General features: G+C 53.4%; 1 protein-coding gene and 1 long non-coding RNA gene across 3 annotated transcripts; one reads left to right on the forward strand and one right to left on the reverse strand.

Moving 5' to 3' along the window:
• Positions 1 to 6: 6 nt before the first annotated feature.
• LOC132434393 (uncharacterized) lies at positions 7 to 2,086 on the forward strand. The gene is made up of 3 exons (XR_009521300.1): positions 7 to 189; positions 288 to 585; positions 1,373 to 2,086. It is a non-coding gene; the product is annotated as an uncharacterized lncRNA (long non-coding RNA).
• A 2,516-nt stretch (positions 2,087 to 4,602) lies between these two features.
• SCNN1A (sodium channel epithelial 1 subunit alpha) lies at positions 4,603 to 25,820 on the reverse strand. 2 transcript variants are annotated; one of them, XM_060024151.1, is made up of 13 exons: positions 25,411 to 25,820; positions 24,905 to 25,265; positions 17,388 to 17,655; positions 16,443 to 16,630; positions 11,269 to 11,372; positions 10,723 to 10,886; positions 10,186 to 10,284; positions 9,860 to 9,977; positions 7,074 to 7,152; positions 6,882 to 6,939; positions 6,694 to 6,749; positions 6,456 to 6,531; positions 4,603 to 6,028 (listed from the first exon to the last, which is right to left on the reverse strand). In XM_060024151.1, the coding sequence occupies exons 2-13, from the start codon at positions 25,258 to 25,260 to the stop codon at positions 5,648 to 5,650; spliced, it is 1,947 nt and encodes a 648-aa protein (XP_059880134.1). In that variant the 5' UTR covers positions 25,261 to 25,265; positions 25,411 to 25,820; the 3' UTR covers positions 4,603 to 5,647. The 2 variants fall into 2 exon arrangements, with proteins under 2 accessions (XP_059880134.1, XP_059880135.1); XM_060024152.1 differs by having other exon boundaries at positions 25,740 to 25,762.
• Positions 25,821 to 26,974: the final 1,154 nt, after the last annotated feature.

A 26,974-nucleotide genomic window follows, 5' to 3' on the forward strand; every position in this document is an offset into this window, starting at 1 on the left:
CCGGCCTTTCCCAAATGAACCATAGTAGAAGGACTCGGGGCTTTGGAGTCAGATTCGCTGGGTTCCAGCTCAGGATTCTCTACTTTTTAGGTGGGTGGTGTTGGGCAAACTCGGATGCTGTGTTCCAGTTTGCAAAATGGAGAGCCGCTGTCTCGTGAGGTTGCCGGCAGGATTTCTTGACACCGGCAGGTAAGCGTCTGATGCCAGACAAGTCCTCAGTGTTCCTTAGAACCCCTTCCCCTTTCCCCAGAGCTCTCCACTGACACCGTAATCTCTCACTTTCTTAGGAATTTACGCCTCGAACCCAAACCTCAGAGTAAAGCCTAGCCCTGACTTGGGGCCCTGCCGCCCCGCACCTCCCTGCCCCACCCCCTCCGCCCCAGTTCTCATCCAGTCTTTGCTGGGCGATGCTCCCAACAGCGGATCCTGGCTCTGCCTCCAAACGATGGTGGGACCTCTCAAAAGACCTCGGTTTTGAAATGAGAGCGACAGTGCCTGGCCTGCCTTCGTGGGGAAGATGATGTCATGAGTCCTAATGAGATCACATCCGTGACAACGTTGTGGAATTACAGCTCTCTCCATCAGGTATTACTAGTATGTTCCCAGTGCCCCTTTCCCAAATATTCCGATACATCAATCCGAATTGCGCTCGGAGATCATCTACCGCAGCCCCGTTGTTTTATAATCGAGAAAACGGAGGCCCAGAGACACGCAGGTCATGTGCCCTGCAGAGCCAGCCCAGCCCCCAGACTCCTGACTTCAGACTAAGGGCCCATTTTGCTACAACACATAATTACCGCTTTCCATCAGTCCTTCTGAGTCAGACCCCCCAACCCGATTCTTCGGGTATTTTTTTAAAAATATTTATTTATTTATTTATTTTTGGCTGCATCGGGTCTTAGTTGCAGCACGCGGGATCTTTTGTTGGAGCGCATGGGCTTCTCTCTAGTTGTGGCGCACAGGCTCCAGAGCAGGTGGGCTCTGTAGTTGCAGCATGCGGGCTCTCTAGTTGAGATGTGGGGGTTCAGTAGTTGCACCAGGTGGGCCTAGTTCCCCAACCAGGGATGGAACCCACGTCCCCTGCATTGGAAGGCAGATTCTTAACCACTGGACCATCAGGGAAGTCCCTCTTTGGGTATTTTATGCCATGCTTATCTGTGCAGGACATCTCCCCAGTGAATCCCACAACAAGGGTACAACATTCACCCAAATATTCTCTGGCCACAATGACCTTCCCTAGACCCAGTCCAGGCCCCGGGTCCTCCAGCCGCTGACGTTGCTGGAAATGCAGGGAGACCAGACAGGAGTGAGGTCCTAGGGCTTTGTGACTTGGAATCAGAGCTACTCACCCCTTTGCCTCTTGATCCACCAGCTGACTCCCCAGGCTGCTATCCACCCTCCCTGGCCCTTTCCTGGTGCCCCTCTGTGATTCCCAGAACAGAGCTGTGGATGTGAACGGAGCTTGGATGCCCCCACTTCTGGCTGGCTTCACTCCACCCCATCCTCCAGCTTCTGAGGGACAAGAGGGTTGAAGTTGGACTCACAGAGGAAGGAGGTCCCCTCCACCAACACACAGGGAGGCTCCAAGTACAGCACGCATGGACCCGAAGCAGAGCTCTTACAGAAGCAGAGTCACTGAAATAAAGTGCGAGAGTCAAATTGCCCAGTTTCCAGTGTAAAGACGCCAGAAGAGCCACAGGCTTCTCACGTAAGAAATGGGAAGCACGCACTGATGAGCAAACGCATGTGAAGTGTTTAGCAAGGCTTTGCCGTATACTAAGCATTCGGTCAGTGGTAGCAATGGTAATAATTTGTATTCACAATTATTATTCAGTGTCCTATTTTTTTTAAATTTTTATTGAAATATAGTTGATTTACAGTGTTGTGTTCGTTTCAGGTGTCAATGTCCTATTTTTAATGTTACAAGGAATTTTTAGTAGTCTGTGCCAACCGTCAATGCCATTACACATAGCCCGGCACAAAAGGAGAATTTCTTTCATTGTTTAGGATAAATGCCTATTTACTCAGCAGGTTTAAAGTCTTGAGACACATGGTATTCAACTGTTCAACAAAATTCTGTTTAAAAGAAAAGATGCTGAGGGGCTTCCCTGGTGGCGCAGTGGTTGAGAGTCCGCCTGCCGATGCAGGGGACGCGGGTTCGTGCCCCGGTCCGGGAGGATCCCACGTGCCGCGGAGCGGCTGGGCCCGTGAGCCATGGCCGCTGAGCCTGCGCGTCCGGAGCCTGTGCTCCGCAGCGGGAGGGGCCACAGCGGTGAGAGGCCCGCGTACCGCAAAAAACAAAACAAAACAAAAGAAAAGATGGTGAGAGGTGCATGGATCTAGGGATATGAACAGCTAACCAGTCTCTTGGAGGAGGTGAGAGTATATGAGCTTAATCCCTCCAGGGGAAGAAGAAATCATGGGGAGGGAGACAATGGGAGAGCTGGAGAAATAGGACAGCGGCAAACTAGGATTGGCTGTTAGGGCTCATGAAGAAAAGGATAAAGAGTATGAAGAGCTTTAGATAACAGAGCCCCATCTCTCCATCACGTGTCACACACACACAGACTCACACACACGGGCCCCACGGTAGCAGAGTCATCAAAAGGGCACTGAACTCTCTCTCAGTCGAGGTGACATGGGTTCCAGCCCCTGACATCCCAGCTCCATGTGTCACAGGAAAACAGGCTGAGTCACAGAAGACCTGGCTTCCAAGCTGGTTCTGTAAGAATCATGAACTTGGGCAAGTCACTTCACCTGATAAGCTCAGTAAGGAGAGTGAGGCAACTGGAACTCTCTTCTCTACCAGTCTGATCGACCTGGGACAGAGAAACTAGGCGCACCTCCCCTGGATGCGCTGATCTTGGATAACTACTCATACGGTGCAAGTGTGCAGATTACTGCCGATTTCAGTAAACACTCTAGAAAAACGCATGCCCTGTATTACTGGTACCTGCCCTAGTCCCCTCCCGGCCCCCGTAACTGGTACCCGTTTGCTTTTAAAATCCACTTTATCTTGAATCATGTCAGACACATACATTAATAGAAGTTTTTATGGAATTTGTGATGCCTTGAATAATGGTCAGAAGGTGCATGTCTTTGTGTGTGGGTGAAGAAGGAAATAAACTATTTTTAAAGCTAAAAAAACAAACAAACTACCCTAGTGTCCAGAAGTAACACAAAGATGAGGGATGGAGGAGAGGAGGAAACAGCTCAGGGTGGACATGCCTTTGGCAGGAGAAACTCCAGCGCAGGCTGGGGGAGAAGGGGAAGGAGGGGGAGCGTAGCTGATTGCTGTCATCTGCAATAGCTCCAGCTTTGCCCCGCAGGTCCTGCCCACGCAGCCAGGGGAGACGGAGCCAGGGAGGGCTGGGGCAGGACTGATGATAGGCTGTGGCCAGAGAGCACAAGAGCAGGCTGAACCTGAGGGCTCTGAGAGGAAACCGTTGTGACACCAGCATTTTCCCCTCATCGTCTTGTGTCTACGAAAGGGAAGTCAGGAGTCGTCACATCACTTCCTCGTCATGACCTTTCCTACCTTCCCGCTCCCTCCACCATCCCCCCCCTTTCCCAAGATTCACGTGGCTCCTCAGGACGGGGAGATTACAGTTGAGGGGAGTAAGACCAAGGCAGCAGGGGAAGTGGTCCCAAAGAGGATGAGGAAGGCTGACTTCTGAGTTCCAGGTCTGATGCTGGAATGGGGGAAGGAACTGGGGGTCTGGAAACCCGGGTTCCATTCAGACATCCCTCAATTCTCCTTTGTTAAAATAAAAGCTGGGGCTTCCCTGGTGGCGCAGTGGTTGAGAGTCCGCCTGCTGATGCAGGGGACGCGGGTTCGTGCCCCGGTCCGGGAAGATCCCACATGCCGTGGAGCGGCTGGGCCCGTGAGCCATGGCCGCTGGGCCTGCGCGTCCGGAGCCTCTGCTCCACAGCGGGAGAGGCCACAGCGGTGAGAGGCCCGCGTACCGCAAAATAATAATAATAATAATAATAATAATAATAATAATAATAAATAAATAAAAGCTGGAAAGATTCCCAATGCTGCTCTCTCTGTGATGACGTGAGAGTAAGAATATACAGGCTTTGAAGTTCCTAGGAACCCGGACTCTCTCTCATACTCCTCCACCACTAGCGGGCAGTTGCTGGGGAGGCAGGCAGGTGAGGATGCTGCAGACGAGGCAGATGAGGACGAAGATGTTGCAGCTGCGTGGTGAGTGGTACTCAGCGAATGCAGAGGAGGATTACACATGGTGGTAACCAAGGTTGGGAAGGAAAGGAGGTTCAGGCCGTGGACAGGGGCACATCATCCCAGGAACTGCACAGCAGGTCTCCTGACGGAAGGGCACCTGTCTTCACCTCCCACCTGAACATGGTGATGGGCACATAGGAGATGCTCAGCAATGCCCGTGGAGGAACTAACAAGCTAGTTTGTCTCTCCTAAGGCCCCTGAAGAATGGCCATTGCCGTAGTGCAGCCAGGGGTACGGGAGACTGTCCCTTCCCCCAAGCTGGGACCTCCCAGGTGCTTGGACAGTGACCCAGGACTTGCATCCACTCCCTGACCCTTTCACGGTGCTCCCATCCAGCACTCCAGACATTCTTTATGCAGCAACATTTATTAAGTACCTGCCTACTTGCTCCAAGCAGGATACTGGGCTAGACCCTGAGGATCCCTAAATGAACAAGACTCAATCCTGACCACAACGAGCTCAGTCTAGCTGGGGACGCAGACGCAAATAAACAGGAAAGTAAAATGCAGCATCTGCACTTCCATGGATGTTATGGTGTGCTATGGGAGTCCACAGGGTAGGGAAGTGGTCACGCCTGGGCAAGACAAGACGGGGCAGAAGCCTGCACACAAGTAATGGTATCTGAGCTGGAGTTTAAAGGATGCGTAGGAGTTCTCCAGCAGAGGGTGGGAGAAGCTTCCAGGCTAAGGAAATAGCTTGAGCAGATGCACAGAGTTCCAAAGGACAGGGATGCAGGGCAGAGGCGCTGGGGTGTGGCTCCGTGGGGGCATGGGGTCGTGAGGCTGGAAGAGTCCTGGGACTCCGACTGGGAATGGCCAAGTCTTTACTACACTGAGCTGTTCCAGCCCCTGCCCTGAGAGTCAGGGAAAGGGAATTGCCTAGCAACCAACCAAGGGGGCTTTTGGGTGGGGTTCCCCACCCAAGTTCAAGAAGAGGAGCAAATGTCTGTGTCCCTGGAAAGCAGCGTGGAGGGCCATTCTGGGGCTGAATCCAGGCATCTTTGAGGAGGAAACCGTGCATGGCTTTGTGTGCCCTTGTTTGTGTTTTGTTCTGGTTGTCAGTTGTTTCCAAGGAAAGTTCTTTGTCAAAGATCCAAGTTTGTCTTGGCTGATCCAAGGGAAAAGAGGACTTGTCTGCACTCGGGTGGGGAAACCGGAGTGTTCTCGAGGCAGGACCAGCGGGTACAGGGCAGGAACCGAGGCCATGCTGGCCATGGTTCTCCAGACAATTTCCTCAGCCCCCTATCCAGCCTGCTTCCCTGCCCCCCAGCACAGGCAGCTGGGCAGCTCTGAGAGGCAGCCCCAAACATTCTCTAATCCTGCCAAGGCTGGTCCCCGCCCACCGAGGGAAGCACCTGCCGTGGGGCGTGCCGTGGGGAGGGGACACCGCCCTTCCCTCTCAGGGCTCCCCCGGAGTGTGGGCGGACGAGCTGGCCTCCGTGGAGCCTGATGGAGCCAGGCGGGGGCCCAGGGTGGCATAGGCAGGTGGAGGGGCTGACAAGGCCAGGGAGGTGGCAGGGCCCGCCGCGGATGAGGATGGAGACGCGGGGTGGGGGCAGAAACGGGAGGGGAGGGAGGAAGGTGGAGTGGAGGCCACCTCCTGGGCACCCCTGCCCCCTCGGCCTGGAGACCAGTATTGACTTTGGAACCTCCGGAGCAGCATGAAGAATGTGATGGCCAGGAGGTCAAAGATGAGCTCGGCCATCTCCACCACAGACAGCACGGAGGAGCCGAACCACAGGCTCCACTGGCTACCCAGGTTGGACAGGAGGGTGACCATCTGTAAGGGGGAGAGGCACACTGACCACTCAGAAGAGGAACCCTGCCCTCCTGCCCGTAGGCCCTCGGCCAGCCCGCTCAGCCTCTCCTGGTCCCGGGGCCCCTGGCCTCTGCTCCCCTCCCCTGGGCGCACACGGCCACTGGTTGGTTTCTTCCAGGGAAAGCTGAGAACCAGGCCACGACGGGGACGGCTGAAACCCAGACCTGTCTCAGGGGCCTTCTCCCCATCGTCCGTCACCCCCTGCCCCAGAGACTTCACCCCCAGCGAGCATCCTCCTTCCAACCTTCTAATCCTCACCCTTGCCCTATCCCCTTTCCACCTTCGAGGCCCAAACCCTCTGGCCCACAGAGGCCATCCCTTGTCTTTACGGACAGCCACCCCGCTAAGATCCCCAAGAGATCCCCAGCCTCAGTGAGGCAGGACGCACCGTGACAGAGGGAGACTCAGAGTTGGTTTTGTAGTTCAGCTCCTTGAAGAAGATGTTAAGTTTGGCAATCCCATCTCTTTGGCGTTGGGGAGAGGGTGGGAAGAAACGGCAGAGGGTTAACTTCTCTGCCGCTCGAAAACACCCTCCTCCAATCAACCGTATCAATGACCCCTCTTCCCAGGTCTGTTTTCCCTCCAAAAGATTCCTTTCCCGGGGCCGGAACCAGGGTAGGACTGACCTCTTGTTCTTGACGGTGTAATTGTTCTGTAGAGACAGCATCTGGAAGACCCAGTCCTGGGAAAGGATTGGGGTGTCAATGGGGTCACCCCAGAGTCTTCAGGCTTACAGGGATGGGGTGGGGTCATACACAACCATAAGCATATGGCCAGAAGACCACAATGTTACACACACACACACACACTTTACCTGGGATGTCACCGAGGGCCATCGTGAGTAACCGGCAGAGAGCTTGTAGGTGGTCATACTGGGGATGGAGAAGGTGCTCAGTGATGGGGGGTGAGGCTCTCCCACTCAAAGCTGGGCTGAGGACCCCGTATTATACCCAGCCAAGCAGCCAGCTGCCCAACCTGCGCTCCGGGGGGGTGGGGGGAGGCTCACTTGCATGGCTTCCGGCACTTGGTGAAACAGCCCAGGCGGTCTGAGGAGAAGGCGTCCTGGAGCTTATAGTAGCAGTAGCCTGCGGGTGCAGAGACGTGCTCATTTCCCTAGGCCCCCTCAGCCTTCTCCACCCCACACCCAAGAGGTCTCCCAAGATCCCTGGCGCCCACTTCACAAGAGTATTACGTAGCGTTACAGTGATGCCTCCCGAGTGGCAGCAACAGAAAATGTTGAAGAAATTAAGCTAAGTCCAATAAAAAATAAAATCAACCAGGGTACACCTCTGTAAAGATGCACAGGATATGGACAAACATTTAAAAGTCCAAGAAGGAAATGGGAACAATTTTAGTGCAAGAATAATGAGACACAGCGAGGTACCCCTTCACACCCACTAGGATGGCTACAATGGAAAAAGACAATAACAAGTGTTGGTGAGGATGTGGAGAAACTGGAACTCATCACTGCTGGGAATGTAAAATGGTACCACCGTCGTGGAAAACAGTCTGGCGGTTCCTCAAAAGGTTACACATAGAACTTCTCTATGCACCAGCAATTCCACACCCAAGAGAATTGAAAACTCAACACAAAACTTGTACACAAATGTTCAGAGCAGCATTATTCACAAGAGCCAAAAAATGGAAACAACCCAAAGGTCCATCAACTGACGAATGGATGAACAAGATGTGGTCCATGCATACAATGAATATTATTCAGCCATAAAAAGGAGTGAAGTACTGATGTGTGCTACAAAGTGGATGAACCTTGAAAACATTATGCTAAGGAAAATAAGCCAATCACAAAGGATCACATATTGTGATATAAGAAATGTCCAACACAGGTAAATCTTACGGTAGATAGAAAGTAGGTTAGTGGTTATGAGGGGCATGGGATGGTAGGGGCAGGGAGGGAGCCTGTGGTCGCAGGGAAAGGGGAGATGGAGAGGGCTAATGGGTACATAGTCTCTTTTTGGAGTGATGAAAAGGTTCTAAATTGATTGTGATGATTGATACACAGCTCTATGACTGTGCTAAAAACTGAAAGTATACTGAAGTTCCACTGTACACTTTCACCGGGTGAGTTATCCGGGAAATGAATGACCTCAATAAAGCTGTTACCAAGAAAAAAAAATAATGGGACCGTGAATTCGCCCTTCACCCCTATTTCCCAAGTTCTAAGTAAGGTTATTTTGTCATTCTTGCTACTTTTAGTCACCCGTCCAGAAGTCCTTCTTCATTTCTGACCCAAATCTCTCTGTCTACCAGGGTTTATATTATTAATTACATAATTAATCTTTAATTAGGAAGAGTGGGAAACAGCTAGGCCCTTTTCTCTGGGAGTAAGCCATCCTCAGGAAACTCAGCAGACTGTGCTTTCAGCCAGGCTCCTCTCCCTCATCCTCACAGCTTCTCAGCAAACAGCAATGTTATTTTTCTCTCGAAGATCTTTTTCAAATTCACAACCACTTAGCAATCACTGTTTGCGGGTCGGGGGAGCAGTGGGCAGAGTCCCTGCCCTGCGTGTCCTGGGACATCGCGTCTTCCCTCGGGAACCTCAGCTTGTTCATCTGAGAAAGAAGCCCGTCAGGCCAGACGCCCTCCGAGCTTCCCTCCAGCTCTGATGCGCTGTGATGCTCTAAGGCCAGAGGGCTAGGAATCGGAAGGCCGGAAGGCCGACTGCAGAGCACAGGCAGGGGGAAAGCTGAGTGCAGCAGAGCCAGGAAAGGAAGTAGGCAGAAAGATGAACACAGCAGAGCCAAGACAGAAGCAGCACGCAACTCTAGGGTCTGCTGTGGCCCTGGGAGGGGTCGGCTGTGCCAGGTAAGGGCATGTGCACAGGGACGCCTGCCCTCTATCTTCTAGTCTCTTGGGGATTTTCTTTCTCTCTAAGCACAGCTTCCCTGCTGAATAACTCAGCTGTAGAAAAAAGGAAAAGGGATTGGTCGGCTCCTAGACCAGGGTCAGGAGGAGAATCTAGTGCCCTCCAGATTCTAGGTAAAACATTCCTCCGTAAGCCATTCCAATCTATGTACTGGGTTTCTAAATGACATACCCACTCCCACTGCACTGATACCTTATGTACATTATAAAACATACATAGGGCTTCCCTGGTGGCGCAGTGGTTGAGAGTCCGCCTGCCGATGCAGGGGACATGGGTTTGCGCCCCGGTCTGGGAAGATCCCACATGCCGCAGAGCGGCTGGGCCCGTGAGCCAGGGCCGCTGAGCCTGCGCGTCCGGAGCCTGTGCTCCGCAACGGGAGAGGCCACAGCAGTGAGAGGCCCGCGTACCACAAAAAAAAAAACAAAAACAAAAAAAAAACATACATAAAATGGAAGATGTTAGGGAATGAGGCAGATGCACATAACGTCTAGTATTTTCTTCCTGCCCCCAGTGCCAGCAGTGCCCAGCACCGGCCCGGCTGGCGCCCTGGGGAGTGAGCCGGGAAGCTACAGTCAGAGCGCAGAACCCGGGGGAGATCTGCTTCATGGCTCTTCCTTCCTTTTTGCTGCGAGTCATTTTTAAATGAGGCCATCCCATTATAAACACACAGAAGCCAACACAGAGAGAGAGAGAAACTGTGAGGGAGGAACAGAGATAGAGGAGAGACACAGAGAGTGAGAGGAAAACAGAGAGGGGTGGCATCTAAGGGCCGGAACACAAGAGTCGGCAGGAGAACCTGCCAGAGACCGTGGGAGCCAGAAGCCACGGCCGGGGCACTGAGGGCGCAGGGCTCCTGGGACTGTCCTGGGCTCAAGTGGGGTGTGGGGCCGGGCCTCCCGCAGTCTCACCCCAGGAATTATGCTTCCTGTAGTCACAGAACTCCACACCCCTGGGCTGCGGGTAGAAGATATAGGCACAGCCGCACTCCCTGATCATGTTCACCTGGAAGCAGGAATGGATACACACCTGCAGGAGGGGAGAATGAAGGGGGAGGGGGTCAGGACTGCCCTCCCCAGCTCCAAACGGCAGGGGAGGGGAGCACACACCAGTCCCCGCAGTGCGCCTCCATCCCTCTCTCCACCCGTCCCCATCACCCATCACACACACCCTGTGGCTTCGGCTGACCCGCACTGCAGGCTTGGGAGATGGTCGCCATAGACAGGCTGAGCCTCACCTGCTGCGTGTACTTGGTACCGTAAAGGTTCTCCACTGGGACATCGCTCCCATTCTTGGTGCAGTCGCCATAGTCACCCCCAAGTCTGTCCACGGCTTCCTGCGAATGCAGAGACATGGAGAGGTCAGAGGTCAGAGGTCAGACCTCTCGTTGCCAAGGCCTCTTCCCGGCCTCTGTCTCCCCTCAGTCCCAGGCTGTATGTCCTGCCGTACCTCCTCTCCTATCTGCCTCATCATTTCAAAACACACGCCCGGGACTACTTCCAAGGACACTGGGTCCGGAGCACCCCCTGGAACCCCAAGCACGCCCCGCACCCCTTCTCGGTGCTCTCGCCCGAGCCTCCCCCGCCCCAGACCCCTACTTCCTAACGCCCACTCGGCCGGGGCCCTCACCCCTGGTTTCTGCTCCTGAAGACCTCCACGCGCTCGAGGCTCCCCCTGCACGACCTCTTCGGGTCCTCTGGCTGTCACCCCCCAGGCCCTCTCCCCGCCCTTCACCTGAGGCTCTCTTCCCAGGCCTCGCAGTCAGCCTCCTTGCCTTACTCATGCTGATGGAGGTCTCCATACCAGGCCGCAGGTTAAAGCCTCCGTCGTCCATAAAGGCGGGCTCATCCTGCCCGTGCACCATCACCCTGGCCCCGGTCACCGTGGACAGCAGCGGGATGAAGTCATTCTGCTCCGTCCGCAGCATCAGGGACAGACCTGGGCGTGCAGGGGGAACAGAGTGACGGGGGTCTGGGAGAAGCATCTGGGGGTGGAAACCCACCCGCCCACCCTGCCTCGTCTCTAAGCCTCCCAGGGCAGCAAGTTCAGGAAGACCTGCAAATGGGCTTGGCAACCCCTGAGCTGGATTCGGGGTTGGGGTGAGGGGCAGCGGAAGGTAGGACTGGGACAGAATTCCTACCACACCTGGAATGTACCACGTGATGCCCACGGGGGAGAAAAATCAAAGAGGATTTTTCCAGGATACAGATGGGCACGCTGCAGTGAGGCCCCAAGCGTCACTAGGACGCGGGCTCAAGGTGGGTAAATGCGGGTGCACAGCGCGGGGGAGGGGCTGGGGCCGAGGTCAGGGGTGGCGCACCGTTGTTGACCCCAGGCATGAAGGACATCCAGAGGTTGGAGTTGTTCTTGTCATTGAAAGTGTAGCAGTTCCCATACATCGGGTGGTGGAAGTGGGAGTAATTCCTATGCAGGAGAGAGAGAGGGGGGTCAGAGGGGAAAGTGCAGGGGGTCAGGGAGAGGAAGACTTTCAGAGCCCTTTGTTTCCTGATCACCTACTATGTGCCAACACAGTGCTGGGAGCCTTGCCCACAAGCCCTCAGTCACTCCACTGGGCATCATCCCTACTTCACGGAAGAGGGAGCACGGGCTCGGAGAGATCTAGTAGCTGCCCAAGGTCACACAAGCAGCAAGGATGAGATGGGACACCAACCAGATCAGCCATCTTCTAGCCCAGGCTCCTTCCACCCTACTTTCACCCTTCCACCCAGGCTCCCTCCCTTCCACCCTACGGTGAGTCCAACTGACCTCACTGGCCTTGTGACCCTCCCGTCACTGTGCTGCACTATGAACTCCTGCAGCACCCCTAGCTTCTCGTGTGTCTCACTCTTAGTTCCCCATTTGGTTTATAATCTCCCTGAGGACAGGAGCCACGTCTCATTCATGTCCGAATCATCTCTAGGGTAATGGTGTGGTTCCTGGCACACTGGAGACACAGGAGATCGTTAACAGCTAGCTGACAGATGAACGGAAGGGAAGGGGGGTCCGGGGGAAAGAGAGTGAGACTAGTGAGCACAAAGCTTCAAGGAGGAAGGTCAGATGCGAGGGCGGGAACGGGGCCTCTCACGTCAGCATGCCTCCCACTGGTAGGTCCAAAGCTGGGCTGGGCTAAGTTTGGGAACAGAGAGAAAGGAATCACAGATTTGTGTTGCAATAGGAACACGATTTGACAGCAAATCACAGGTCCCCCAACAGGGAGGCTGTGCGGGGCTGCAGCTAGAGCCCACACGGGAACAGAGGGGATCTGTGTTCTAACTACCCTGCCCTCTGGGAGCCAGTGAGGGGAGCAGGGAGAAGAGGGGGACGAGGCTTTGGGCCGAGAGAGGCAGAGGAGGAAGGAAGAGAAGTAGGAGAGGAAAGAAGGCTGGACGGAGGTCAGGAGCGGGGTGCTGGCTGCACGGCCTTGAGCAGCCATTTTTCCCTAAGCTTACTCTCCTCATCTGTAAAACGAGGAGATGGAACTAGATGATCTGGAATGCTCCATCGGCCTTGAAGAGCAAAGGCGCAAGGGTGTGAAGTACTGGTGCACATTCTGGGAAGGGCTAGGAAGTCAGCATTTCCAGAACAAAGGCTTCCCTCAGGGAGGGAGGAAGAAAGAAGCGGCCAGTCCTGCAAGGCCTGTGAGCCCTGCTCAGAGGAGAGGGACAGGGACAGTGTGGCAGACGCACACCCCGGGCTGTTTGCAGCAGGTGGAATCAACAGCGTAGACACAGCACCATGGATCATTCTTAAACTCACAGAGCTTAGTTTACAAAATAAAAAGTGACACGAGATACATAACATAACGCCATTTATGTCCACATTACACACACACTGGGTAAAAACACATACAAAGAGAAACACAGTAAGCACATTATGAGAATACGTATATGAGCAGCAGCATAACGTGACGGTGAAGAGCACGCGCTCCAGAACGAAACAGCTTGTACTCGAATCCTAGCTCTAACCAGTGTTAGCTGGAGGACCAGCCCAGGCACTTGATCTCTTTGTGCTGCAGTTTCCTCGTCTATACAATGGCGATAATCATACTACTTACTTCACAGGGATACTGGGAGGATTAAATTACACTCAGAACGGTGCTTAGCCCTCAGTAAGAGCTATGTAAATTTGCTATTAAGAGTAGAGGGATTCAGGGACTTCCCTGGTGGCACAGTAGTTAAGAATCCACCTGCCAATGCAGGGGACACGGGTTCGAGCCCTGGTCCGGGAAGATCCCACATGCGGCGGAGCAACTAAGCCCGTGTGCCACAACTACTGAGCCTGCGTGCCACAATTACTGAAGCCCGCGCACCTAGAGCCCGTGCTCCGCAACAAGAGAAGCCACCGCAATGAGAAGCCCGCGCGCCGCAACTAGAGAAAGCCTGAGCGCAGCAACGAAGACCCAACACAGCCAAAAATAAATAAATTTTAAAAAAAAGAGTATAGGGATTCGTTAAGACATCTAAAGTCAAAAGGACAGATATAACAAGGGGAGGCTGGGGAGAATTTGCAACCCTCACACACCGCTGATGAGAATGCAAAACAGCGCAGCTACTTGGAAAACAGTCTGGCAATTCCTCTAAATGTTAAATATAAAATTACTATGTGACCCAGTAATTCCACTCCTAGGTATCTCCTAAGAGAAATGAAAATATACATCCATACAAAAACGTGTACAAGAATGCTCATAGCAGCATTATTCATAATAGCCAAAAAGTGAAATCAACCCAAACGTCCATCCGCTGAAGAAGAGATAAACAAAATGTGGCTTATGCATACAATGGAAAGCTATTTAGTCAGAAAAAAGGCAGGAACTGGGGGGGATTCCCTGGCGGTCCAGTGGTTAGGGCTACGCGCTTCCACTGCAGCGGGGCACCAGTTTGATTCCTGGTTGGTGAACTAAGATCCCACATGCCTCTCGACGTGGCCAAAAAAAAAAAAAAAAAAAGGCATGTATTACTGATACACACTGAAACATGGATGAACCTTGAAAACAGGATGCTAAGTGAAAGAAGCCAGTCACAGAAGACCACATATTGTGTGATTCCATTTATATGTAATGTCCCCAGCAGGCAATCCGTAGAGACAGAAAGTAGAATAGTGGTTGCCGAGGCTCGGAGGAGGGGAAGGAACAGGGAGTGAGGAAAATATTCTACAATTAGACAGTGGTAATAGCTGCACAATTCTGTGAATAAACTAAAAACAAATGAACTGTAGCCATTAAAAGGATGAATTTTGTGGTATGTGAATTATATCTCAATAAAGCTGGGTTTTTTGTTGGTTGTTTTTTTTTTGCCGTACGCGGGCCTCTCACTGTTGTGGCCTCTCCCGTTGCGGAGCACGGGCTCCGGACGCGCAAGCTCAGTGGCCTTGGCTCACGGGCCCAGCCGCTCCGCAGCATGTGGGATCCTCCCGGACCGGGGCACGAACCCGTGTCCCCTGCATCGGCAGGCGGACGCTCAACCACTGCGCCACCAGGGAAGTCCCTGTGTTTTTTTTTATACTTATTTTTTTATTTAGGCTGTGCTGGGTCTTAGTTGTGGCTCGCAGGATCTTTTAGTTGCGGCATGCATGTGGGATCTAGCTCCCCAACCAGGGATCGAACCCGGGCCCCCTGCATTGGGCGCACGGAGTCTTACCCACTGGACCACCAGAGAAGTCCCTCAATAAAGCTGTTATTAAAGAAAAGATTATAGAGAGAGGGGAAAGGGTGTTGGATACAGGGGAGGAGAGGACTGAGAAAGCCATGATAAAGCGCTTGAACTCAATTCCGAAGGCCAGAGAGACACTGAAGGATTTTAAACGGGCCTGACTGGAATAGTTAAGTACAGTGAAATGCAGGCAGAACCCAGAAGTATTAAAGCTTCCTGTGGTCGCAGAATAAAGGGAGGATTGAGAGGCAGAGAGACAAATTAGAAGGGTTATCATAATCCCGGTGAGAAATGAGGCTCTGAACTGAGGAAGTGACCTAAGCCTCAAGTCTGAGATGAACGATGGACTTTCCATTGATAGGGAGGCAGCAGCCTGGGGCAGGCAAAGTGAGAGGGTGACAGAGCAAGTCGGTGGCAGGTGTGGGCTGACCCAGGCTCAGGTGCTGGTCTCACTTCCCCAGTGGCAGCTTCTGTCCTCAAACAAACACAGAAACAAGAGACAGGAACAAAGGTGTGCGCTGGGCAGAGTGTGTGTTCCAGGTGAGGGGTGGCGGCAGAACCAGGTGACACGTGGCCCTAGTGACAGAAAAGGGCAGGGGTCCCTGTAGAGTGGAGACGCTGCGTCAACACCCTTCCTCAGCCAGGCAGAGGCAGGGAGATGGTGCCTGAACACCGAGGAATAGGGAGGGGAAGGCGGGGGTAGGAGGGGCCAGAGGCTACAGAAGGGGACCTCCCTGTACCCCTAGCCCCTCCCAGCCCTCAGAGAGCTGGCAGCTGCCGTGACCTCTTTGCAAGGACATTATGACAGGAGATGTGACTGAAAGAATGCCTGGCGGGCATTGCAGTAGAGTGGGGAGGACCCTTGGCTCGGGCTGGCCTGGTGGCCTAGGGCAAGTCACTTCATCTGTGTGAGTGTCATTTCACAGGAGTAATGAGACCCACCACTCACTGCAGTGTGTAAAGTGCTCTCAACTCGTCATCTCTTGCACTTGGAGATAGATGTTATCATCATCGTCATCACTTAAGAAAAAGTGCCAAGGGACTTCCCTGGCAGTCTAGCGGTTAAGGCCCTGAACTTCCACTGCGGGGGGCGTGGGTTCAATCCTTGGTCAGTGAACTAAGATCCAGCATGCCGCACGGTGTGGCCAAAAAAAGAAAGAAAAAAAAAAAGAAGAAAAAGAAAGAAAAAGTGCCGAAAGGACAAGGATTTTTCTTCTTCTTCTTTGATGTATCCCAAATGTCTACAGCAGTGACGGGCACACAGCCCAGACAGTCAAACATATTTGTTCAATGAACATTGAATGAATCTCATTTCCCCCACTTTACAAAGAAGTAGGCTCCGAAGAGTGATGTGAAATGCTCAGAGTCACCTGGCCTGGAAGAAACAGAGCCAGAGCAGGAACTGAGAGTTCGACTCTGACTCAGTCCATGCTGTGTCCACTATACCACTACTGCCGCGTCATCTGAGCAAGCGGGGCAGGGGACCAGACGACCTTCCAGGCACTCTGGAGTTTGATGCTAGTGAGAAATAGGCCTTAGAAAAATGGAGAACCATGCTTCCAGCCCTTGGTTTCTCAAAGCCGGACCTCAACCCCAGCCTTCCCAGGGCATCCATTTGAGGCTGCTTCACTCAGACCCAGCCCTGCAGGGAGCAGCAGAAATCCTGCAGGACAATTCCTGGGGCAGAGGTTTGGACCTGAAGTCAATGCTTCTCCCTCCTCCCCACCCGCAAGCATTTATTTAGTCAACCAGCATTCCGGGGTGCTGGCCATGCTGGGCCTCAGGCTGGCGCAGGGAAGGAGACCCCATGGGGAGCACGAAGCCAGGCCTCAGGGACAAGACTCACGCCTCATTGCAGGAGACCTGGTTGAAGCGGCAGGCGAAGATGAATTTGCCCAGCGCTTCCTCCTCCAGCATTGGAGTGTCCTGCCGTCTGGACAGAATGTTGATATAGTGGAAGCGGTACCACTCCCTCACTGCATCCACCCCTGATGAGTACGTCCGGTAGAAGCAGTCCGAGTTGTTCTGGTTGCACTAGACACAGAGACCAGAGAGTCAGAGGACCAGCAGCAAGGGTAAGCAGGACGGGGGCCAAGGTCAAGGAATGGATAGTCTGGGGTCCTGAAGCCAGATAGACAGGGGTGGGGAGCCAGGAGTGGGAAGAAACAGAAGCCCCGAGAAGAGCGGACCCGGAGAGCAGGGGATTAATGGAGGAGACCGGGAGCTGCACACACCTCGGGGTCATTTATGCAGTCCGAGGAGGGTGGAGCAAGGATTCTTCCCCCCATTTCACAGATGGGAAGACTGAGGAATCAAGTGGTTCGTCCCAGCACCACTGGGTACCATGCTCCGCTCTCACTAAGGGGGCCTCTCTTTCTTCTCTCTGCTTCTCTCCCATTTATTTTTAAAGTTTCCTTGTTACTGTCTCCCTATTCTCTGTCTTAGGCCGGCGGAGCCCCAGTGCCCCATCACACTGGAGGGTCCCAACTGAGTCCCACTGGGGCGGATTGGAATTCAGAAAGCACCTTTTCCACCGTAGATCTGACTTCTCACCCCATAAACGCTCCCACAGAGGCCCCCAGCGAGGAGCCTCCACAAGCTGGAGCCCAGAGAGATGCCATTTAATTTTATTTTTCAAACCATATTTAAGTATTTAACTTATTCATTTTGCCAGCCAGCGGATTGGGTCCGCCTTGTATCACCGGCAGCAGAGGTGGGTAGGAAAAGGGAGCGGAGCGGAGTCCCGGGCTCCGGCCGCACCAGAGGGGCGGGGCGAGGGGCGGGGCCTTACCAGTTGGAAGCCGATCTTCCAGTCCTTCCTGTTCACCTTCGGGTTACTGTGACTCAGGCTGGAGTCGGATCGGCGGACTCTGCTGGCGGCGTGGGGCGGAGCCGGGACCGGCAGGCGCTGCAGGGGGTGCGGCAGGGACTCCCGCAGGTCGCGGCGGCCGCGGGCGTGGGCCACGAGACTGTTGGAGGAGTTGTACTTGTACAGGTCGAAGAGCGTCTGCTCTGTGGTGCGGTCCAGCTCCTCCAGGTCCTTTTTCATTTCCGTGTACCTGGGAGGGGCGATGGCAAAGGGTCGGACCAGGAGGCGGCGGCCTCGCGACAATCCCCGGCGCCCCTGGGCCTCAGTTTCCCTGTCTGTAACCGGAGAGGTCGGTTCATCCCGGAGAAGCCTGCGGGGAATAGTTCTGGGGTCTCCCAGGCTATCTCGGGATCGAGGGGGCGTGCAGACAGGTGTGTCCGCGGAATAATAGGAGGCGACAGGGAGCTCCGGCGGTGACGGCATTTACTGCCGCGTGTTTATCGTGAGGGAGAGGCGGGAGGCGCTCTCCTCCCACCTAGCCCTGGCCTCGAAGGGAACCCAGAACTTGTCTGCCCCTTCCCAGGGCGGGAGGGGGGGTGGACGGGCTGGGCCCAGACACTCCAGGGACCCGCGATGCGCGCGCCATCCCGCCCCATTCCCCCGCCCCTTCCCGCCCCGGCGAGGGCGGCTTTTGGGTCCGTCTGCCACCTGACACTTTCTAAGTCTGGGGTTCTCAACTGCATTTCTAGAATCTTCCAGGGAACTTAAAAAATGCCAATGTCAGTGCTGCATACGCCGCGCCCCCTCCCGCCTACCAGACACCAGAGGAGACTCAGTTTTAATGAGTTTCGGGTGGGGCCCAAACACTGTAAGTTAAGCACCGTCCAGTATAAATCCTCACATTCCTTCTTCTCAATACAAGGCCTATATTCTGCATCACGAAAGTCCAGAGTAGCAGGGCCTTAGGGATAGAATCTACCAAAACAAAACAAACACCTAGAACACCTCGAAATTAAACGAGGTTGCAAGACACAAAGCCAATGTACAAAAATTAATTGTATTTCTACAAGCTAGCAACACATATTTGGAAAATGAAATCAAATACAACACCATATTAAACAGCATAAACAACATCAAACACTGGGAATAAATCTAATGAAAGAAGTGCAAGACCTGTACACTGAAAATCCTGCTGAAACAAACCACCAAGACCAAAATAAAAGGAGTTGCAGATGTTCATGGATCAGAAACTCATGAGGGGGACTTCCCTGGTGGCTCAGTGGTTAAGAATCCTCCTGCCAATGCAGGGGACATGGGTTCGAGCCCTGGTCCGAGAAGATCCCACATGCCACGGAGCAGCTAAGCCCGTGCACCACAAATACTGAGCCCACGCTCTAGAGCCTGCAAGCCACAACTACTGGGCCCACGTGCCACAACTACTGAAGCCTGTGTGCCTAGAGCCTGTGCTCCGCAACAAGAGAAGCCACAGCAATGAGAAACCCACACACCCCAACGAAGAGTAGCCCCCGCTCACCACAACTAGAGAAAGCCCACGCGCGGCAACAAAGACCCAACACAGCCACAAATAAATAAATAAGTAAATATTAAAAAAAAAAAGAAGGAAAAAGAAACTCATGAGGTCTCCCAGATTGCTCTCTAGATTCAACTCAAGTGTCTATCAAAATTTCAGTGGACATTTTGGAAGAAATTCACAGGCTGATTCTAAGATTGATATGGAAATGCAAAGACCCTAGAATGACCAAAACGATTTTGGAAAAGAAGAGCCAAGTTAGAGGACTTACTCTTACCTGAGTTTAAGACTATAAAGCCACAGTAATCAAAACAGTGTAGTGCTAATATAAGGATAAACGAAAGATCAATGGCACAGAATAGAGTCCAGAAATATAATCACAGATATATGGTCAACTGAGTTTTGACCAAAGCACCAGTTCAACTCAATGGCAAAAATAATTTTTTTTTTAAAATAGGTGGTGCTGGAACAACTGGATACTGTATGAAAAAAAAGAAAAAAAAAAAAAAGAACCTCAACCTCTACCTTAGTCCATATACAAAAATTAAGTCAAGCTACATCACAGACCTAAACAAAAAATTCAGAACCATAGAGACTATAGAAGAAAATATAGAAGAGATCTTCATGTCCTTGGGGTGGGCAAAATTCCTCGGAATAAAGAATATCTAGGGACTTCCCTGGTGGCACAGTGGATAGGACTCCTCACTCCCAATGCATCAGGCCTGGATTCCATCCCTGGTCAGGGAACTAGATCCCACATGTATGCCACAACTAAGGAGCCCACGTGCCGCAACTAAGACCTGGTGCAACCGAATAAATAAATATTTTAAAAAATATACCTAAAGAAGAAATCCTGCAATATAAAAACTTCTTATGAATCAACAAGAAAAAGACAAACTGTTTTAAAAACGAACCCCCAAAATATACGAATGGTCACTAAACACATGAAAAGGTGCTCAAGACAATTAGTCCTCAAGTGAATGCAAATGAAATCCATCATGAGGTACCATTTAACATCCATGAGGCTAAAAATAAGAGACTGACAACACCAAGTGTTGATGAGAATGTGGAGCATCTGGAATTGCTGCTGGTGGGAGTTTAAGGTGGTACCACCAGTCTGGAGGACAGTTTGGTAGTTAAAGTTACATCTACATCTACCTTATAACCCTCTGTATATTCCACCCAATTCCACTTCTAGCTATTTGCCCAAGAGCAGTGAACACATAAAGACTTGTATGTGAATGTATAGCAGCTTTATTCATAATAGTCAAAAAGCTTGAAAGAACCCACATGTCCATCACCACGGCTCAGCAGTAAAAAGGGACTGATACAGAAAAAAAACAAAGACAAACAAACAAACAAAAAACCACATGAAAGAATTTCAGAAACATGAAGCCGAGCAAAATAAGCTAGACACACACACAAGAAAATTCATAGTGTGTGAGTCCATTTATATGAAGTCTAAGAACAGAAAAACCTAATGGATGGTGACAGAAGTCAGAAGATGACAGTGGGAGAGGGAAAGGAATTGACTACAAAGGGTCACCAGCTAATGGAATGTTCAATATCTTGAGCGCCAAGCCTCAAAGAGCACCTAAGATTTGTGCATTTTACTGTAGGTAAATTTGCCTCAATTAAAGAAAAAGTGAGCCATCAGTGCAGGCCTTCAATCACCAGAGTCAGATTTGGTGGGATCGGGTGGGGCCCCAACAAGGTAGTTTTTACAAGAGTCACGGGAGGTCCTAGTGTGCAGTCACAATCACTGCCTAGTCCAAGTCCTCAGTCCTCCTCCACCATCTCCCTCATAAAAGACTAGCCGGCTGTCCCTCATCTTCTCCCAGGAGAAAATGTAGCTCAGGTGGAAGGTGTGTGTTTGACATTCTGAGATTTGTTTGCTTCTGGTCATTAAAAGAACAGCAGTAGAAGGAAACGTTACTGCAACTGAGATCTAATCAGCTTTCCACACTCATTTCCTAGCCTCGCCACTTTCTAGATGGTTAGCCTTGGAGAAGTTACTTTATCTTCTCTGGGCTTCTGTTTCATCATCTGTGAAATGGGAGCACCTGCTGCATAGTGTGGTGATAAGGATTAAATGGGTTAATATATCAAAAGTACTGAGGAAAATACCTGGCCGAGTGGGTACTGTATAACTGCAGCTGTTGTTATTATTGTCATGACTGTTCTTTAATGCGAACGATAATAGTAACCTGTTGTTGAAACAGAGAAGGCTGAGGAGACAGGAGCACTGCCTGCCACTCACCTGCCCTGTGACTTTGTGGTCTTAACAAACGTGGAGCCTGAGACCAGATTCCAATTCTGACTCGTCCACCTAGCAGCTGGGTGACCTTTGCAAAGCCTTTAGGGTCTCAGAGCCTCCATCTTCTCCTCTGACTCTGAGCTGACAGTTCCCTCCTTATCCAGCAAGCTTGTGATGAAGATCAGATCGCGATAGTGGACTTGGCAAAGTGCAGCACAGTCAGGTGCACCTGAACTGATGGCCGTCGGGCAAAGAAGAAGATGTCTTTAGAGTTTCTCCAAAGAGACAGAACCAGGACAGGAGGGTAGAAGTGACGGTGAGGTAAGCTGCAGCTTTACCTAAGGAAGAACTTTCCAGCAACAGCTGCTACAGAGGTAGTAAGGTTCCTGACGTGAAGGAGTCCATCCCTGGGAGGGGGTTGGGAGAGTGTCAGGTCTAAGAGTCTGGGCTTTCTGTCCCTGCCAGGCCTGCCAATGCAGAGCCTGCTTTCCAGATCCTGTGGGAGTGCAGGGTCGGCTCAGAGCCTTCCCCTGCCTCAAGGCAGCTCTTTGGGGCACTGCCCTTCTCCTCACCACCATGCCCCCTGCTCTGCCATCTCCAGGAAGGAAGATTCCATGACCTTCTTTGCTGTCTAAGAAGGCCAAGCTCTTCCTTAGAATCGGCCTCAATCCCTCCGAGGACTGGATGAAAAATATGTTCTTGGGCTTTGATGTGGCTATGTCTGGCCCTGTCTCTGGGGTGAAGAAAGCCCTTCATTAACCAGAAAGGAGGGGACTGCTGTAGCTGACCTTTCACATTGGATTCTCAGCACCTCCTTGCTTAGCATGAAGGTCTTCAGCCTTGTCCCCTTTTCTGGAAGTTATAGAACAGCCCAGAACCACGCTCCCCCTTCTTCCTCCCCCTCTGCTGGCCACGCCCAGCTGCCTGCTGGTGGGCATCTGGTCACGATTTCCACCTCCTCCCTGCTTCCCCTGTCCAAGTCACCCATCTTGCCTCTGCCTCTAGTACCCATGCCAGCGTGGGTCACACTCAGGCTGCCACCCACCCCCACCGAGCTGCATCAACCTGTCCACCCTTCCCTGCCTCTCTCCTGGAGCAGGAACCAATAGCCTGGATCCTTCCCTCCTCCCTCCTCCCTCCTCCCTCCTCCCTCCTCCCTCCGGACTCCTGCTGCTCTTCCCCACAGACTCCCACCAGCCCCCCAACCCTGGATGCCTTTGCCTGGCCCCTCCTTAAAGTGCAATGGGAGAAAGAGCTTTGAGATCAAACACACTTGGTTTGTAACTCAGCTGCTGACCTAGGATGCACTGGCTCCTATGTTGGGGGGAGGGGGGGGGTGGATTTTTGAATCTCAGTTTCACCACCAGTTCCCTGTGTGAACTTGGGCAAGTTACGTAACCTCTCTGGGCCTCAGTTTCCTCAGCTGTAAAATGGGAGTAATACTGGTTTCTACATTAGAGGTCTGTTGTGAAGATTAAATCATTTAATTAATAGAAAATTTTCATTTGTTTGTACTGTGAAGTACTATATTAAGTACTGTATGTGTTAGCCATTATCGTTGTTCATTTTTTTATTATTTGCTGTTTGACCCTGCTCAGTTACTTCACCTGCACTTCCTCATCTGCAAAAATGGAAATAATAAGGCCCATCTCCATGGACTTGTCAGGATTAAATGGGGTAGTGCTTATAAAGCACCCAGGGCAGGATCAAGCATGTAGTAGACGTTCAATACCCTTGCCCGGCTTTGAGGAGCCTTTCCTGACTCCCCTCCCTTCCAGGGTGCTGTGTTCTCTCCCCACTAAGTCATGCAGGAAGGATTTTGTTCCCGTGTGGACACCTGCCTCCCAGCCTGCAGGCCTCAGAGGCTGGGGCTCTGGTTTTCATTCCCTGGGGGCTTTTTCCACTACTGTTCAGGGCCTTGCTCCCTGCAGAGCCTTGGAAAATACGCAGGCCTCAACACTCACCCTGGCCCTGTCCATCTCTCACCCACATCTTTCGACCACAAGTATTTTATAGACAGCCTAGTCCTCAGGCCTGCCTGCCCTCCCCTCCCTCCCCTCCGCCACTGCCCCAGGGGATGAGGGTGTGGGAAGAGGAGGGAAAGGTTAGGGCAGAGGAGCACGAGGTTGGGAAGAGGAGAAGCAAAGTCACAGGGAGCAGGGGAGGAGAAAGAAGGCTGAGAAGGCAAATAAAACAAGCTCAGAAAGGAGATGTAAACGTCTGAGCGGAGATTCCATTTATTCCACGTTCACATCTTGGGTGTTAAGAAGAGGCAGGGTTTGTGAGTTGTGATCAGGCAAACAGGGTGAGTCACTATCTCTGTGACCTTGTGCCGTACCTCTCTTTGCCTCAGTTTCCTCAAGTGTAAAACACGGATGATAATAGTACCTGCCTCGTAGGATGGTTGGGAGAATTAAAGGAGATGCCTGTGGGGTACTTAGCTGTGTCTGGTGCATGAGGCAGCTTCTTGGTAACTGGCCTCTTACCCTAGACCTTATAAGGGGGTTAATCAGTGAAATGGCCCGGCAATGTTTCTCTGTAGGACAGGAGGTCCCAACCCTTATTAGTTCATGACACACCTTCGGACACAACAGAATATGCCACCCCCAATGTGTGACCAATCCCAGTCACCCACAATCGCACGCACACGCCGTTTGTGTGCTCACACACACACTCCTGCGATCACACACACGTGCACTCGTAAATCTTACACTCCTTGAAGACAGAGACTATACCTCACAATTTTTATTGTACCTATCACAGTGAGCTGAAGTTATTTGTTTATATGCCTGTCTCTTCCATCCTATCTTTCAAATACCTAGCAGAGTACCTGGCCCACGGCAACAACTGCAGGAAGTATTGGTGAACCCATTTGCCGGGTGCCTAGCCCTGTGTCTGGCCTGCCTCGGGTGTCCCAAGGTGTGGCAGGACTGAGCGAACACACAGAAAATGTGGCTGTGTGTAGACACCCAGCCCTGCCCTCCTGTCTTCTCTATGGTCACCTCCACACCCTCTGGCTTCCCGACCGAAAATTGGCAAAGAACGGTGATGAAACCCAAAACTTCAGGACACACCCAAGTACGTAACAGTCAGTCACCTGGGCAGGTGGACTGTACAGCCCAGCAGGGTCACCTGAGCCTCTGGGAGAACAGCCTGACCAGGGCTGTCCTGTTCTCCTGGCTCTGTGACGCTCCACGCCCCCCACCTCCGGCTCACAGAATGCTTTGCTACCACCCGCCACTTTGCTTTCTCCAGAACAACCCCCCCTGCTCAACCAAGACCACCGTACCAGGGCCCGGCCCCTGCCAGCTGCCACCGCCCATCCCACCGCCCCTGCCCCAGAACCTCCGTCAGATTCATCGCCTGACGCGGAGGAGGGGCTGATCCCTACCCTGCCCTTCTGGAGTTCTCAGCATCTTGACCTCATCAGCACTCCCTCCCGCTTGCGGGAGGATGAAGGGCTGGAGGAGGAAGCTGTCGGTGCCCCAAGCCTGCTCTGGAGAAGCCCCGGGCACTAGGAAGGCGTCACTGGGCAGAGCGAGGGCCAGCCCATCAGATCGGGGGCTCCCTACCCTGCCCAAAGGGAGGTCTGCCTCGGGACAGGAGTGTCGTCTCCTACCTCTGGGTCTGAGCATCTGCCTGCCCGGTGGGCACCCCTGTACCCTCTGGAGCCCCCTCCCAGGCTCGGGGAAGTGGCGGAAGGAGACCGACCTGTAGGGGTTGAGGGTGCAGACGGTGACGGCGGGGAAGACGAGCTTCTCCGAGTTGAGGTTGATGTTGAGGCTGACGGGGTAGCTGAAGTACTCTCCGAAGAGCAGGCCGAACTGCCAGTACATCATGCCGAAGGTGCAGAGCCAGAGCACAGCCCAGAAGGCCGTCTTCATGCGGTTGTGCTGCGAGCACACCAGGCGGATCGCGCCGTGGATGGTGGTGTTGTTGCAGAAGAACTGGAAGAGCTCCCGGTAGGAGTGGTGGAACTCCAGCAGGGGCTCCTCCTCGTCCGTGGACGGCGGGGGGGCCGCAGGTTCGGGGCCCGGCTCAGGCTCCTCATGCTTGTCTCCCTTCATGAGCCCTTGGGTGGGTCGGGGAAGACGAGGGGCAGGACTGAGCCCTGGGCTCTGGGTGCCTCCATTGTCACCTCGGGGCCGCGCCCTCAGCCCACCCTCAGCCCACCTTCTCCCTCTCTTGCCCGCCCCCCTCCCCGGGAGCCAGCTGACCTGCAGCAGTCGGGGCGAGAAGAGCTGGAGCTTCCCTGGAGTGACCTCCCTGCTTCCCCGATAAGGCCACCTTTTGGGTTCTGTCCTAGAATCTCCCCTTCTGTCTCTACTGCGGTCTCTGCCCTGCTGAGTCAATCCCTTTCTTTGGTCTTCTTCCTCTGGGATCTGTGTCTTAGCTTCTCTCCGTCTCTGTCCCCGTCTCTGCCTCCTGCTTCTCTTTGGGTGTCTCTGGGCTCCCTTGCTTTGCCTGTCTCCTCTCCGTGCACCCGCCTCTCTGATCCTGCCCCCCTTCCTTTCCGCCCCCGCTCCCTCCGGTCTCTGGCCCTGACCTCGGCCCCGAGGACTGCAGGACTCCAAGAGGCCTGGGTGGCCTCCGGTTCCCCACTCCCGGGTTGTGGCTGGACTGGGACTGGTTCCTTTCCAGCTGGATCTGGCAGTCCGGCCTCTCCTCCCCCTCACCTGACAGGTGCAGCCTGCCCTCCCGCCAGGTATGGAAGCGACAGAAGCCTCATTAGCATCTCAATTAAAGGTGAGCCGGGCAGGGGGAGGGGCAGAGGAGGAGTCAGAGCTGAGAGCTCCTCGGTGGGAGGAGGGTGCCTGAGGGCAGGTGACAGGCGCACAGGGACGGGGAAGGCGAGAGGTGGCGGGGAGAAGAGTCAGGGCCTCGGAGTGGCGGGGAGCTGGCCGGCAGGGGGACCAGGAGACAGAACGGCAGGGGAGGGTCAGAGGTCTTGAACCAGGAGAAGGACCCTGAACGCAAAGCCAGGAGGGCAAAGCATGGGAAAAAGGACAAGTTAGGACGAGTGAGACTAAGGTGGGGAGACCAGGAGACCAGGGAAGGCAGGAGAAGGGAGGTGGATGGACCAGGAGAGGGTGAAGGACCGGGAGGGAGGAGAGGCAGAGAAGGGGGGTGAGGAGGAGGGAGTCGGCCCCAAAATCAGCCCCTCCCCTGAAGGAGAGCAGGAAGGCCCCCCTGTGCGGGCTTCCAGGAGCCAGGGCCCCTCCCTGGGGAATCCCTGCAGAGGCACCCCTGCGTCAGCCTCACCCCCAGGCCTTGGAGAGGAAGGAGAAGGCGTGTCTGCAACCTCCCTCCCCGCTCACTGAGGTGGGAACACCTCGCGGCCCCACCTGGCACCAGGCACAGAGCACCCTTCTCCCTGTCCGAGCTGGTCCAGACTCTTCCCTCATGACTCCTCACCAGCACCCTACCTTGTCCAGCCCAGGGAGGGGCCCAGGTGGAGCTGGGGGCTGGGCGGGGCCCTGGGGACATTCTGTTCTTTTTTACATCACTGGCTGCCAGGCCAGGAATGTGTAATGTCCCCATTTGTGGTCACGGGGTTGCAGGAATGTGTGCTCGGAGAAGGGGCCAGGCAGGGCACTTGGGCAGAACCCCGGAGCCCAGGGAGCTCAGGGACAGGGGGCACCGAGGAGACAGGGAGGGATGTGGGCCGTGCAGGGAGATGCGGAGGAAGAGGCCGGGCCTGGCCCAAGGCCGCACCAGCCATGGAAGGAAGGAAAAGCTCAATGTGGGGCTGCGTTTTTCCTCCAGAGTCTCTGCCCCAAG

The sequence above is a fragment of the Delphinus delphis genome, chromosome 11, assembly GCF_949987515.2.
Source record: "Delphinus delphis chromosome 11, mDelDel1.2, whole genome shotgun sequence".
Classification (NCBI taxonomy): Eukaryota; Metazoa; Chordata; class Mammalia; order Artiodactyla; family Delphinidae; genus Delphinus; species Delphinus delphis.

What these genes read in the sequence shown, in the direction of transcription:
- SCNN1A (XM_060024151.1), bottom strand. Translation starts at nt 25,260, where the DNA reads ATGAAGGGAGACAAGCATGAGGAGCCTGAGCCGGGCCCCGAACCTGCG. An exon ending in TGCACCCTCAACCCCTACAG is followed by an intron (nt 17,656 to 24,904) that starts GTCGGTCTCCTT and finishes CGCCCCTCCCAG; the next exon opens with GTACACGGAAATGAAAAAGG. An exon ending in TACACCGTCAAGAACAAGAG is followed by an intron (nt 6,532 to 6,693) that starts GTCAGTCCTACC and finishes CCAACGCCAAAG; the next exon opens with AGATGGGATTGCCAAACTTA.